A 14,605-nucleotide genomic window follows, 5' to 3' on the forward strand; every position below is an offset into this window, starting at 1 on the left:
TGGACCTGTGAAGTGCATCCGGGAGGTTGTTTCAAGCCTAATTTCATTGTCCTCCAACACTCCCTAAAAATCTGGAAAATAGGTTACTTTTCGTAAATTCTTGATATTTAAATTATTAGCATACAAATTTGAAGAATAATTTGACATTACCTTTTTGACCAGTAATTCTATCCCTTGGAATTTAGCCAATAGATAGGAAATACACAAAGATGTATGTATATACAAGGACTTTCACTATAGCACTGTTAGAGGTAGCAAAAAAATTAGAACATCCTAAATACTGTTGGAAAGAAGGAAGTGTATCTCTATGTGCTGGCACAGAAAACTGCCTATAAAATATTAAATCAAAAACGCAGGGTAGAGAACAGTATTATAAGCTCCCATTTCTATTTTTTAAAGGATAAATTAGATATATATTTTCATACAGACAGGTTTTAATGTGCAGAGGAAAGTTCTGGAAGCTTACACAAGGAACTGTTAATAGTGAGTATCTATGGAAGATAGGACTAGGGGTTGGAAGGCAGACTTTTTTCCTTTGAATTTTCTTTACCAAATGCATTTATTACTGTTACGATATAAAAAATAGTTTAAAAATAGTGTTTAAAAATAATCTTTTCTCAAGATTTACAAGTCAATTTTATAAAGTTAATTAAATTCAGCTTCAAATAAAATTTCTCACTGCTTCAAACCTGACAAAATAATACACACCACTTACCAATGACACAAAATGGTAGTGACAAGCAAGTACGCAAACTCCTCTAACCCACTAAAGTGAGCCAGCTAATTAAGTAGAAGAGGTGTGCTAAAATTTTTGAGGCAAACCACAAGCTGGTGACCTGGACTCTGCAACCCTGGAGAGCTCCAATATGCCTGAGTTGCACATTTGACTAGGCCATGTGGTAGGTTAGAAGCCTTGTGCTTCCCTCACTTCCCCTTGCAAAATTCTGAGAGAAGAAATAGAGAACTTTTAGATTCAGTAAGCTTGAAATGTGTGAAAAAGAGAAGAAACATTTCCTTCTTAATGATAGCTTTATACTGAATCACCTTGGAAAGAAATAATTTATTCAGTCTGTGAGGCTTAGATAAACCCATGTCATAAGACCAGAGAACTTAAGTTGGACAGTAAGAACAGAGTACCTGCTTTAGATAACTAAAAAAGACTGCCTTTGAAGAAAATTCAGACACTGTAAGTAAACTTATAGGTAAACAGGATTTCCCAAGAGTGACCATGTATGATGTTATAATTTTAATTTTAAAAATTTAGTCCAAAAGAGAAGCCTTAATTTAACATTACTAAGCTGTTTTTTTTTTAAAGATTTGTTTTAGAAAGAGAGTGAGCTACAAAGTTTTTTCTTAAAGATTTATTTATTTACTTTAGAAAAATAGTGAGCAAGGGGAAGGGCAAAAGGAGACAGAGAGAGAATCTGAGCAAGGAACCCACACAGGGCTCAATCCCGTGACCCTGAGATCATGACCTGAGCTGAAATCAAGAGTCTGACACTTAACCGACTGAGCCACCCAGGTGTCCCTAACGTTACTATGTTTTAAAGAGTAAGTATAACTCAACTTCAGTATCAAGATGAACAATATTTAATGAAAAAAAAAAAAAAAACAACAGGAACTTTCAAGGCCTGTTCTTTAAAAGCATGATATTAGTGTTTACATAAGATGGAAGAATCAAAAGTAGTTACAGTGGATATCCCAGGGGTAAGTATTAACTGAAAAAGCACACTAACCAAACATTCATGTAAAAGGTAAAATTTAAAAACAGTAAATCTATTTTAGTCTGAGAAAGATTATGGGGCTTATTTATTTGTAAAAATAATATTCATGCTTTTGAAAACATTTACTTATTTTAAACTACTTAGCAGTTTTACTCAAGAGATAGGAAAATTAGGAAATGAAAAGAAGAAGGTAATTAAAATATTGATACTGAAGTTTACATAGAGTTAAACTGGCACACACAGAGAAAAATATATACATCTTTCCTAATAACCAGAAAAATGGAAATGCACGCAAACTACTAAGATAGGATAACAGCACCAAATGCTACTGAATGTGGTGAAAAGTCACTTGCTTTTATACTGCTTGTGAGATCAAAAATTAATACATCCTTTTGTAGAGAAACAAATATTAAGGCAGAGGGGGAAACTGAGTGAGAAAAATTAGAGAGGAAGACAGACCAGGAGACTCCTAACTCTGAGAAACAAACAAAGGATTGCAGAAAGGGAGGTGAGGATGGGGTGGGGTAACTGGGTGACAGGCATTAAGGAGGGCACATGAGATGAGCACTGGATGTTATATGTTGGCAAACTGAATTTAAATAAAAATAAAAAATAAAAAAAATACTGAGGCAATATAAAGATCATATCTTCTGATATGTTACTAGAGATTTATCCTTAGGAAATACTTTAAAAGAGGCAAAGCCCTCTACACAGAGCACTGCATAGAACAGCAAAAATATGCCAAATGCCTGATAGGGCAAAAGCTGGTATCATTATGGTTCACATCAAGTGTTAAATTATAGAACTTGCTAATGAAGCAATAATAAGGACAATCTCTAGTCATTCTCCTTCCAATCTTTATCCAGAAAAAGCCATAGTTACTGGTCTAAAAGTTCTTTTAAAAAAAAAAGATTTTATCTATTTATTTATGAGAGAGAGAGAAAGAGAGAGAGAGCAAGCTCAAGTGGAAAGGAGGAGCAGAGGGAGAGAGAATCCCAGGCTGGTTCCATGCTGAGCACCAGCCCGGTGTAAAAGGCTCAATCTCATGAGCCTGAGATCATGACCTGAGCTGAAGTCAAGAGTTGGATGCTTAATCGACTGAGCCACCCAGGCGCCCCTCCCCCCAACCCCATCTAAAAGTTTTATCTGATCAAGTATTCACACTCAAAACCTCCTTTGCATGTGTGATAATATTCAAATTTCTGGCACAGAGGCCTTCAAGAGTCCAGTGCAGTCTATTTTTTTCACCCTCATCTCTCCAACTGCCACTGTCCAAGTACAAAAGACATCCTGTCTTGTCTAAGCATACCATGCTTTTATAACTTGATGCTTTCGTACAGGTAACCCTATGTTCTTTGCCAGCCAGGCTTCTCAACCCTTCAAGGCCCAGATCAAATGTCACTTTCAGAAGCTTTCCAGACTCTCTCCAGGCACTGCCTTAGTTATGCTTCAAAGTACGTTGTCTATAATTTCTAAAATACTATTTTTCACTTTACACCAATATTTGTTTGTCTCTTGTAGCAGTCTTTAAAAGCATGTGGAATGTCAGTAAGCTCCAGAGCCCAGCATTATAGTTAAAATGTTGAACACATAACTACATTTTTTAGCAGATTTTATTTATTTACTTAAGTGAGAGAGAAAGAGCATGAGCATGGGGAGGGGCAGAGGCAGAGGGAGAAGCAGGAAGCCCAACTTGGGGCTCAATTCCAGGACTCCAGGATCATGACCTGAGCTGAAGGCAGACGCTTAACTGATTGAAGCCACCTAGAACTACTTTTTATATGGTTTTTATACAACTCTTTACCATTTTCCAAGAAGTATCATGTATTCTTATTTACCTTGCAGGATGGGAAAGGCTAGTATTATCTCTATTTTTCCAAGTGACAAAGTGAAGCTCTGGGAGATTTAGTGAATGGTTCAGGGTAACAGAACTAATAGATAGCAGACGTAGAATTCTATTAACTTCTCACAAGAGCTTTTCTGAAACATTACTTTGTGGGCAGCCTGGGTTGCTCAGCGGTTTAGCGCCACCTTTGGCCGGGGGTGTGATACTGGAGACCCCGGATGGAGTCCCACATAGGGCTCCCTGCATGGGGCCTGCTTCTCCCTCTGCCTGTGTCTGTGCCTCTCTCTCTCTGTGTCTCTCATGAATAAATAAGTAAAATCTTTTAAAAAAAAACAACAACAACATTACTTTGTGGTTTTTATCTTAGCTCTTCCATCAAAAATTTGGGGCTGTGCACAATTAAGACATTTCATTCTTATGTGACTGTATGGCTTATTGAATTAATACGTGAATAAATATCAAAGAAAAAAATGTTAATTAGGATTTTTCACCATGTCTTTTTTTTTTCTAACACTGTAAACTGGGCCTTAGTTTCCTGACCTGTAAAAGGGATGGATATATGCTACATCAGATTCACTCCCCACATGCTATTAAAAACTTGCCAGACTTTACCCTAATCTATTTAATCAGTATCCCTGAGTACAGGACTGAGAAATGAAGGTTTCATGTGCTCCCCTGTTGATTCTGAGCCTCACCAATTTGGGAACTCCCAGACTACATGACCTTTAAGCTTTCCTCTAACTATAACATTCATGCTTCTTAAAGAAAATGTCCAACCCTGGTATACCCTAAAATGTTAGACACCTGAAATCACTCTTTACTCAATGCAAAGAACAACAATATGCCATTTATGCTATACAGACCAGTAAATCAAATCTAATAACTACCCAGTAAAGCCAAATAATTCCCTAGGAATAAAGTATGCATTTATTTGTCAGACACTACATTTACTTTCCAAGTTTCCTTGTGTTATTTTTCAGCTCTGCCACAGTTAACTCCACTAACTATAAAGGGAATGGAGAAATGGATCTAATCATTTTTGTAAAACTTATCACATGTCAGGGACTCTGCCATGAGATACACCTTATATATACTGATCCATTTAATCCTCATAACAATGACACAGAACCTGAGACTCACAGAGATGAAATAACAATAAGTTATGGAGCAAGGTTTTGAACCCAGTTGGTTGGTTCCATCTTGTCCTTTCTGTCTAATGACTGAACTACAAGTGCTAAGACTGTTTACTTCATTTGAAACATATGAATAAAGCAGGAAGAAATTTTGAGATCCGTATATTATTGAAGCCTACCCAAAGAAGTGTTGTATAATAACAGTCAATGAGGGAATCATATTAATCTGTAGCATTCAAAACAGAGGGGCAACTTAGCAGAGTGGTGAAGATCATTAGCTTTGGAGCCAAATCATCTGGGCTGGAATCCCAGTTCAGCTACTTACCAGCTGTGTGACCTTGTGCAAGTTACTTAATGTTTCTATGCCTCAGTGTCTTCCTCTGTAAAATGGAAATAAAAGAGTCTGCCTCTTAGAATGGTTGTGAGGATTCAATAAGGTAATAAATGTAAATAAAGATCTTAAATAGTACCCACAGTAAGGGCCAGATGTTAACTGTTATTATTACAACTGCCACTTTTATTTTTAGTTTCTATCTTCATGTCTTGTTTTTGTTGTTGTTAAAATGTAGAACATTACTGATTTATGTTCAACCATGACTCGTATCTGTTGAAGTGCATTAGTTGGCATCCTTCATAAAAGCAGAAAAGCTAACTTCAAAAAGCAGGTTGGTTTGTGGATTCAGACAGACCAGGTTCAACAGACAGTCCAAGGTTCAACTCTTGACTCTACCTGGGTCCAATTCTGTGAACTACTGAACCTCTCTAAGCCTTATATCCCCCATTTGTAAAATGGAAATAACAAATGGCAAGGGTTGTGATGAGGATTAAATATGTGGAAAACTGCACTGTGCCTGGCCCACATGAAATGTCCAACAATAGTGGTTGCTGTTATTTTGAATAAGCAGCTCCAGGGACAGCTAGGATATTGTTCTATTTCTCCATTAGCTTTTTTCTTTTCATGCACCAAGTAGCACTTGTCTCTACTCAAGTCCATTCTAACCAGTTTTGCAATTCAATTTAACAAACAGTAAAGTAACTATTATGGCAAGGCAGTGAGTAAAGTGCAGATGAAAAAATAAAGATATATTATTCCCCATCCTCAAGGACTTTTTAATTTAGTAGAAATAATATCATCTAGAATTTAAGACAAGCTAAATTTTAATTGTCTCACAATTAAGACAAGCTCTAGGAAGTGCTCATTAGAGGTTCAAAGTACCAAGTTCATTGGATGGAATTATCCATTAGCAGGGGAGTAGAAGTGTAGGAATGGATTTTCCAGTGGCAAGAGCCCTAAAGCTTGCAGATGTTCCCTCTTCCTGGGACACCCTAACCCACCTCCTTTCTACTCATATTTCAAGACTTATTAATTCTAGTGTCTCTTGGAAATGCCTTAAACCAAGCAAGAGCCTTTTCTCTGAGCAGTTTATGACAATACCACTGTAAATGTCATGCTTGTTTGTCCCCCTCAATGCACCGTGAGCTCCTTAAGAAAATATTGGAGCTTACTCATTTTAGTATTCTCAGTGTCTAATACCTGCCAGGCACTCAATAAATGTTGAATAAATAAATTTCAATAAGTAGAAAAATGGCTGGGACATTCCTAACAGGGTAATAACATAAACAACATAGAAGTGAGAGAGCATGGGCATGTGTGAGATTAGTGACTGGTCTTGACCCAGATGGAGAAGTATATCAGTAAGAGACAGAGATGAATATAGTGAGAGATGGCTACAAAGTAAATAGGGCCAGACACAGACGTCATCTTCCAAAGTCTACCCATGACGTAAGCCACAAATTTAATGAACGTAATCAGAAAAATGTCAAGTACTAAAATAGAGGATTCATTCATTGCTGAATATAGAACTATTTTATATATTACACTATATGATATTCCTGTGACCTAATCTGCCTAGGACAGTCTCAGTTTCCACTGGTTTTCCCAAGTTAGTATTCTCCAAAGTGCCTCCATTTGGATGATAAAATATGGTCATTCTAACCAAGGGAGAGATCTGTACCACTACTACAGGCTATATATGTCCAGCTAAAATAAAAGTCTGTCAACTTCTAAATCTGCAAAAATCTGGAAGGAAAATAAATGTTAGTAAATGGAGATAAATTTAAAAACCAACTGCATGGGATCTCTGGGTGGCGCAGCAGTTTAGCGCCTGCCTTTGGCCCAGGGTGCGATCCTGGAGACCCGGGATCGAATCCCACGTCGGGCTCCCGGGGCATGGAGCCTGCTTCTCCCTCTGCCTGTGTCTCTGCCTCTCTCTCTCTCTCTCTGCCTGTGTCTCTGCCCCTCTCTCTCTCTGTGACTATCACAAATAAATAAATAAATTTAAAAAAAAAAAACAACTGCAGTGATCACATAAAAACATTATCTGACATACCAAGTATATATATAAGGAGAAAAAAAAGTTACACTTTTGCTAAAGTAATTAATTTACTGTCAATTTTATTTTTGCATTTATTTTACATTCATAACTGGATCATTCCCTTTTAATTGAGTTCCTTACTTATGATTAACAAAATGGAAAAATGTATTACAAATCATCTAATAATTTTTTTCTGGGATATTTTGGCTGAATTATGCAATACAAATCTGTCACGTTTGTAAGACTACACTGAAAAACAAATATCTTTATTTGAAAACTTCTTTAAGTAAAAGCCTGAAACTATGATTCTACAGATTCCTAGTCAATATCTTTTTTTTGCCTTCTTCCTAACTAACCAGGCCCTGATTTCTTGAAGGGCAATATGCTCAATTAAAAGTACTCCTCTCATTAAAAGTGGCTCAATGGTTGAGTGAGTGTCTGCCTTCAACTCAGGGCGTGATCCCAGAATTCTGGGATCAAGTCCTGCATCTGGCTCCCTGCTTCTCCCTCTGCTTTTGTCTCTGCCTCTCTCATAAATAAATAGACAAAATCTTTAAAAAAAAAAAAAAAAGTACTCATCTCCTCAGACTTCCTTGTAGCTACAAATAACCATGTGACCAAATTCTGGCCAGTGAGTTATAAGTGGAAGCATTTGATAGGGTTCTAGGGAAAATTATTGCTCTTTTGATAAAAAGAGAAAGATAGCTGGCCCATGCTTCCTGCCTTTTCCCCCTCTACTTTCCCCCTTCCTCCTGCAGAATACAGATTTGATATAATGACCTGGAGCAGAGAGCGCGTGACCACACGAATCAGTAACACTCTAAAGATTGCCTGGGAATATTTGCTTTATAATACCATACTAATAATATTTGTATTTCCAAATCCTTCAGTTCTGAGACTAGTCTATACCAGACAATGGTTGCCAAGGGAGAGGGTAAGGGAAGTACTAAATGCAAAAAGGTACCAAGAAACTTTTTGAGGTGATACACATGTTCTCTATCTTGATTATGGTGGTGATTAAACAAATTCATACATATGCAAAACTCATCAAATTACATGGTTAAGATGGGTGTATTTTACTGTATGCAAAGTATACCTTAATAAAGACAATTTAAAAAATCATTCACTAAACTAAATCATAATATTTAAGCATATGACTAACCTGCAGACTTTTAAAAAATAGGAACACAATAAATATTTGTTGGCTTCACCTAATTATCTGTTAGCTCTCTGGCTATTAGGATAATATAACTTATCTTGCTGGAGGAGAAAAATACACACAACAGCTGAAATGACAAATATCCACTTATGCAGTATTTGTATACATATCTATACAGTTATTTCAGGAAGAGACTAAGTCAGAAGACCTGACTCAACAGTTCTAAGAAATATAAAGAGATAACTCACTAAGAAATAATGGCATACTTTTTCCTTTTTAACTCTTTGTAGAAATCTAAAAAAAAAAAAAAAAAATTTCCAGTAAAGAAACTTAGTGATTTTATCGGTTTTTAGCTAAAAAGAAAAAAAAAATCAACATGCATGTAAAAATACTGTTGATTCTTGATAAAGACATTCATAGAGGATATTAGTGGCAGAATTAAATCAAAATACAGTCTAAAACCAGTGTCTCATGTACTATTGCTTTGGAGAAAAACAGAGACTTAAGCATATCTAATGAAAATTGAGTATGACATTAAATGAGTTTATATAACGATCGTTTAAACAAGATTAAGCAAGTTTTTTCTTTTACTTCTTTCTCATAAGCTTTAATGTGATAATGTGCACTGTGAATTCCCAAAGGAGTTATTTGGAATGCAGTGTGTCTGACTTATTTCAGTCAGAGCACCTCACCGGACTTGGTTAAGAGAATCACACTTCAGGAAACACTGCTGCAGGATAGTCAATGCCAAGCCAACCAGGTTTTTCCTACTTTTTATTTTCATAGCTCTACTTGGAGAAGGTAATTAATGCCTCTTATTTAAAACATCTCCTTTAGGGATGGCTGGGTGGTTCAGTGGTTGAGCATCTGCCTTTGACTCAGGGCATGATCCCAGGGTCCTGAGATTGAGTCCCACATCATACCACATCTCCCTCTACCTACGTCTCTGCCTCTCTGTCTCTTATGAATAAATAAATAAAACCTAAAAAAAAAAAAAACCTCTTTAAAAATGTTGTTAAAATCTACATTCATAGTAAATTTCAACTTACTGAGAAAAAATCAATATTACTCAGACTTTCAGACTTATAACTTACAATACAGTATATGTAGAGCTAGTTACATAGCAGAATTGATTCCCACCTTCTAAAAAGAATCACTGCAAAAAAAAAATAAAAATAAAAATAAAAATAAAATAAAATAAAAAATAAAAAGAACCACTGCCACAATCTGTCGGGTAAATTCAATCAATTGTGAGTCCTTTCTTTAGTGTAAAGAGACTTAGAATTTAGTCCTGGATTCTCATGATAATAATAATCATACTACTCTGAACAAATCACATACTGTCTCAAAAGTTCAATTTCTTGAGCTATAAATTACTATAAAGTATAAAACCAAACTACATGAACTCTATGAAATTTGTTAGTTCTGAATATGCTATTTCCCAACTTATTACATTTAATATTTACTAAACAAAATGAAAGAATATTTTTAAAATATAGCTTACATATTTTCAAAGTCATCAAGTATGAATTCTTTTTGCCACAACATCTCCCTCATATTTATCACTTAAAATTGTAAATGTGAGATTCATTTCGATAAAAAGCAGATTTTCATGTCCCTCAATTGTCTGAGGTATAACTATATTTTAAACAAATCTATGTCTATGGACTGCAGGGAGAGTTTGAATGAAGTTTGAATATCTGAAAGCAAGAGATTATTATTCAGCCAGAAGCAAAGCAGAGGAACATGCAGTGTCCTCTCAATTGTTAATTATTTTCAAAAGCAAAGTTTAACTTTAACATCAAGAGAGAACAGTGCTCCAGTGGACCAACAGAAAAACATAATCATAATGACATCTAACAAATATTGTTTTAGAAATATTATTACCTGTAGTGGACCCAATATAGAGCTTGTTGTATACATAAAAAAGAGACGAAGATAACTTAGAACATTTGCAAATGCAAAAAGCCCTTCTGCCACCAGAGTAGGATGGAATGCGTCCCAGTCCTTCCGATCAGCAAAATCATGAAACTAAAGTTAGGAAGAAAAAGCCAAAGGTAAATAGCTCCCTCAACTTAGGAAAATAAAAATAAATATTCTGAGTATTGAAAGAAAATGAATTATTTATCTCTTTTAGGGGCTCTCTCCTTTTACATTTTATTATCAAGTCTTCTTCTTTTAATACAAATAACATTGTTTTAACTAAATGAAAGATCTCTACATATATGAGGCAATATCACTTGCTCTCAGTTACTTAGTTACATATTAAATTAACCTGGACCTTTAACTCAGGTTTCCAGAATGAACCCTAGAAATTCTCCCTTCTAAATACTAAGAAAGAGAGTGCATTATTATACTCAGACATAGAATGGCCACATGTTTCAATTGCCTTAGTCCCAAATAATATCCCTCTTTTCCTGGTATAATTAATGCCCCCTTTCACTCTCAAAGTGTCCTGGTTTGGATAAAAAATTATATGAGCACTCCACTTCTAGAACTAAAGAGATCAGTGTAAGATACCAATGACCCCCAACCATTTATCTATGTATGACCAATTTTTATTTTCGTAGTAATTTCACAACTCTGGCCACTGAAAATACCTAACAAACACGTTCCATGCTACTGATTATTTAAAGGAGGAGTTTTTTTTTTTTTAATAAAGTAAAATGATGTAAGATAACCAGTTTTCTTTCTCTATGTCTATAAATTAGTTAAAAAAAAAAACAGAAAATATATCTTTCAGTTCCTTGCCTGTAATGCCTTAGAAGAATTCTAAACTCAGGGCTTAAACAAAGATAGTTAACATAAAATCTATTACCTTTTCTGGACTTGGAAGAGGCTTATATCTTCATAAAATTATAAGATGTGTATAAAACTAAATTTATGTCAAATTCTAAATTTAAAAATAGAGGCATCAAAAAGGATCACATTTATATCACTTTTTAAGCTACGGAAGATAATTATCATGATTTGGAATGTGCAAACACTATAGAATGAATCCTTAAAGATAAACTTTTTTCTAGCAGGTATAAAGATAACTTAACACTAATCAATTTAAGTAAGTCTGTGTTCTCATTTTAAGTATATATACACATTAATGAGGTAAATGAACCTAGCTCAGATATAAGGAATCGGCATTTGGTAGAAAAAAAATGCCTAGACAGACCTGGATTTAAATCCAGTCTTGGTTTCTTACTGTGTGGTCTTGGATAAGTTACTTAATATCTCTGAGCTTCGTTTTCCTTATTTGCAAAATGGGGATAAGGACATCTGTCTCATAGAGTCCCTGTGAGGATAAAATGAGATAAAGTATAGCACGTATCAACCATGGTGTCTGGCATATAATAGGTAACCAACATTTAAAGGTAATTAACATCCTTTAAACTATCAGAAGGGAGGAAACAATGCACACTATTCCCTTATACTGGGATGGGTTTAAAATGAAAACACATCAGATAGAGATTTGGGCCAACGTAACTCTGAGTTATACAGCTACATATCTCAGGTTTTTTGTAAACAAACTTCATTTGTGTCTCCAATTAACATAGCTAATAGTCACCTTGTTGTGAGCAACCACTTTGAGGGCAAAAGTTGCCAAATAAAGTGAATTCATGACAAAACTGAGTTGATTACGGGATTCTTCCAAAAAGTCTTCTAATCCTTCATACCAGAGTCTTTTAATATCTGACCAAATCATACCTAAAAAAAAGGAAGGAAAATGAATCAAACAATGCTCTTAATTCAATAAAAAACTAAAAAATACTTTAAAACTCAAGATATTAAATAAATAACATTTCCATCAGCTACAGCTTCTTTCAGAAGAAAAAATATTTTAGTATTTTAAGTAAAAAGTTTTCATAATTTGAAAGAAAATAACTGCAAGTTTTACATGACAATCTCTCAGGGAGGAATTTTAATAAATGTGAAACAAGCATAAGGAAACAAATAAATTGTTGTTAAACACACATACACACACACACACTCACACACACACACACACACAGGCTCAGTTCCTTATTTTCTTTTCTCTATTATGCTCACTACTTCAGTGACCTCATCCAGTCTAGTCTCTAACAGCTTTAAATACCATCTATGGGCAGATTTTTAAATTTATCTCTAAACTCAATCTGTATTTATAGAATAATTAATATCTCTAACTCTCTCTCCTAAACTCAACTTGTATATGTACTTGACTGCTCTGCATGCCCAATGGGATGTCCGAACATATCCAAACTGAATTCTTAATCTCTGCCCCCAAATTCACTGTACTTGGAAGTCTTCCCATCTCATTTGATAGAAACTTCTTCATTCTAGTGACACAATCCAAATTTCCTTGAATCATCCTTGACTCATATTTCTTTTAAACCACACATTCAGGGATGCCTGAGTGGCTGAGCGTCTGCCTTTGACTCAGGGCCTGATCAGGAGTCCGGGACTGAGTCTCACATTGGGCTCCTGCGGAGAGCTTGCTTCTCCCTCTGCCTGTGTCTCTGCCTCTTTCTCCGTCTCTCATGAATAAATAAATAAAATTTTAGAAAATAAATAAAAATAAACCACACATTCAATGCAATAGCAAATCCTGTTGGCTCTACTTTCAAAATAGAATTCTGTTCAACTTCAAACCATCATTCTGTCTAGCCTGGATTATTGAAATAGCCTACCTGGTTTCCCTGCTTTTCTCCTGGTCTCCTTAAAATCTACTCTCTATATAGCAACCAGAGTAATCCTCATAAAAAATCCAGGTCTTATTTCCCATCTCAAAACTCTGAGGTAACTCCCAGAGGAGAAAGGATTAACTACAGGTCCGAACTCTTTCTCCACAAGAACACAACCTCATGTTACTGCCTATTAAAGGGGTTTCCTTGGAAACATACTACGTTAAGAAAAATACAGAATGTCAGCTCTGTTCAACATTGTTATAAAAACAGCACTGGTTGGGGAACTGAATCTGGACTGGGAAGACTGAGCAGACCTATAGACCTTGAAGGCATACACAGCCAGGAATATAAAAAGACACATGTTAAGATTGATGAATCACTAAACTCTACCTCTGAAACGAATAATATACTATATGTTAATTAATTGAATTTAAATAAATTTTTAAAAATAATTCATAACTGAAGTATATAATATATATCATATATATAAAACTGAATATATATCTGATTTCTCCATTCTACTTGATTGCTTATTCGTTCATTCCTGTAACAGTATTTTTTTATTACATTAGTGTTATGACTAATATGAGTGCTCCAATTTTGCTATTAAAAAATCATTATATGATTTCCTGGAGTACTTTGAATATTGTAGCTTTTAATATCTCAAAAGTTTACAGGATGGTGCATCTTTACAATGTTAAGTCAACTCCTCAGTGAATAGGGTTATGTTTCTTTATTGACTTTAACTCTACTTGTGATGATTAAAAAACTTTTATCTATAAAGATCTTTTTTTGAGTCTTAATAGATTTCTTTTTTTAAAGATTTTATTTATTTATTCATGAGAGACACAGAGAGAGAGGCAGAAGCATAGGCAGAGGGAGAAGCAGGCTCCCTACGGGGAGCCAGATGTGGGACTCGATCCCAGGATCACGACCTGAGCCAAGGGCAGGTGCTCAACCACTGAGCCACACAGGCATCCCTTCATAGATTTAAAAAAAAAAAAACAAAAACATGTTGAGAAACACAGGCCTCGAGTTCTCTGTGTGATGTCTCTTTTAAACTCAAGAGTGTGCTTGCAGTGGGAGCTACACGCTTGGGCTTTATGAGATACAGCTGCTGCTAGATTTGAGACTTCGCTAGCTGGCGTATAGCCCATGCCCATCCATATGTCCTCATCCCATCCCATACAATTGAACGTGCCTACAATAGGGTGAGGAAACAGCCCAACTTTTTAAGAACTGCCAATAAAGATATATTTGAAGCTGTAATGCTGACATGTTGTACTCTCCTGTCTTGTACCCTTTTACAAAGCTAGTAAGTAAACCAGTGCCAGGTTACCACCTATTGTGTACTGCAAGTATGAACGTCAATGAGAACCCACGATCACCGCTGCTGATTGTGCAGAGTGGGCACCAAATCTTCCCTTCTATCTCATTTCACTCAGAGTCAAAAGTAATTTCTTTACCATGACCTGTAAGGCCCTATACCACTTCTCCCCTCTGACATTCTCTATCAATCTTTCCTTCCACTACTTGTCACACAGGCCTCCTTGCTTCCTTGCTGTCCTCTGAAACACAAGACTCCTGTATTAGGGCCTTTATATCAGCTCTTCCCTTTGATTAGAGGCTCCTCACCCAGACTGGACTAATTCCTTTACCATCTACTTTGATCATCCTATTTAAAATTGCAAATCCCATGTCCTCTACTCC

At 35.6% G+C, this 14,605-nt stretch overlaps 1 protein-coding gene across 11 annotated transcripts in view; it reads right to left on the bottom strand.

Moving 5' to 3' along the window:
* The window catches only part of TRPC1 (transient receptor potential cation channel subfamily C member 1), a 107,396-nt gene that overhangs the window by 46,487 nt on the left and 46,304 nt on the right, over window positions 1–14,605 (bottom strand). For 10 of the 11 annotated variants that reach the window (XR_012014826.1, XM_072792400.1, XM_072792407.1 and 7 more), the window contains 2 exons: window positions 11,797–11,936; window positions 10,125–10,268 (listed from right to left, as the gene is read on the bottom strand). Coding sequence is in view for 10 of the 11 variants with exons in the window: in XM_072792400.1 (XP_072648501.1) it covers window positions 10,125–10,268; window positions 11,797–11,936 (284 nt within the window). In the remaining variant the exon portion in view is untranslated. Of the gene's footprint in view, window positions 1–10,124; window positions 10,269–11,403; window positions 11,524–11,796; window positions 11,937–14,605 lie in introns of those variants that run through there. The other variant, XM_072792409.1, reaches the window with a different exon arrangement.

Source organism: Canis lupus, chromosome 22 (genome assembly GCF_048164855.1).
Source record: "Canis lupus baileyi chromosome 22, mCanLup2.hap1, whole genome shotgun sequence".
In the NCBI taxonomy this organism is placed as follows: domain Eukaryota; kingdom Metazoa; phylum Chordata; class Mammalia; order Carnivora; family Canidae; genus Canis; species Canis lupus.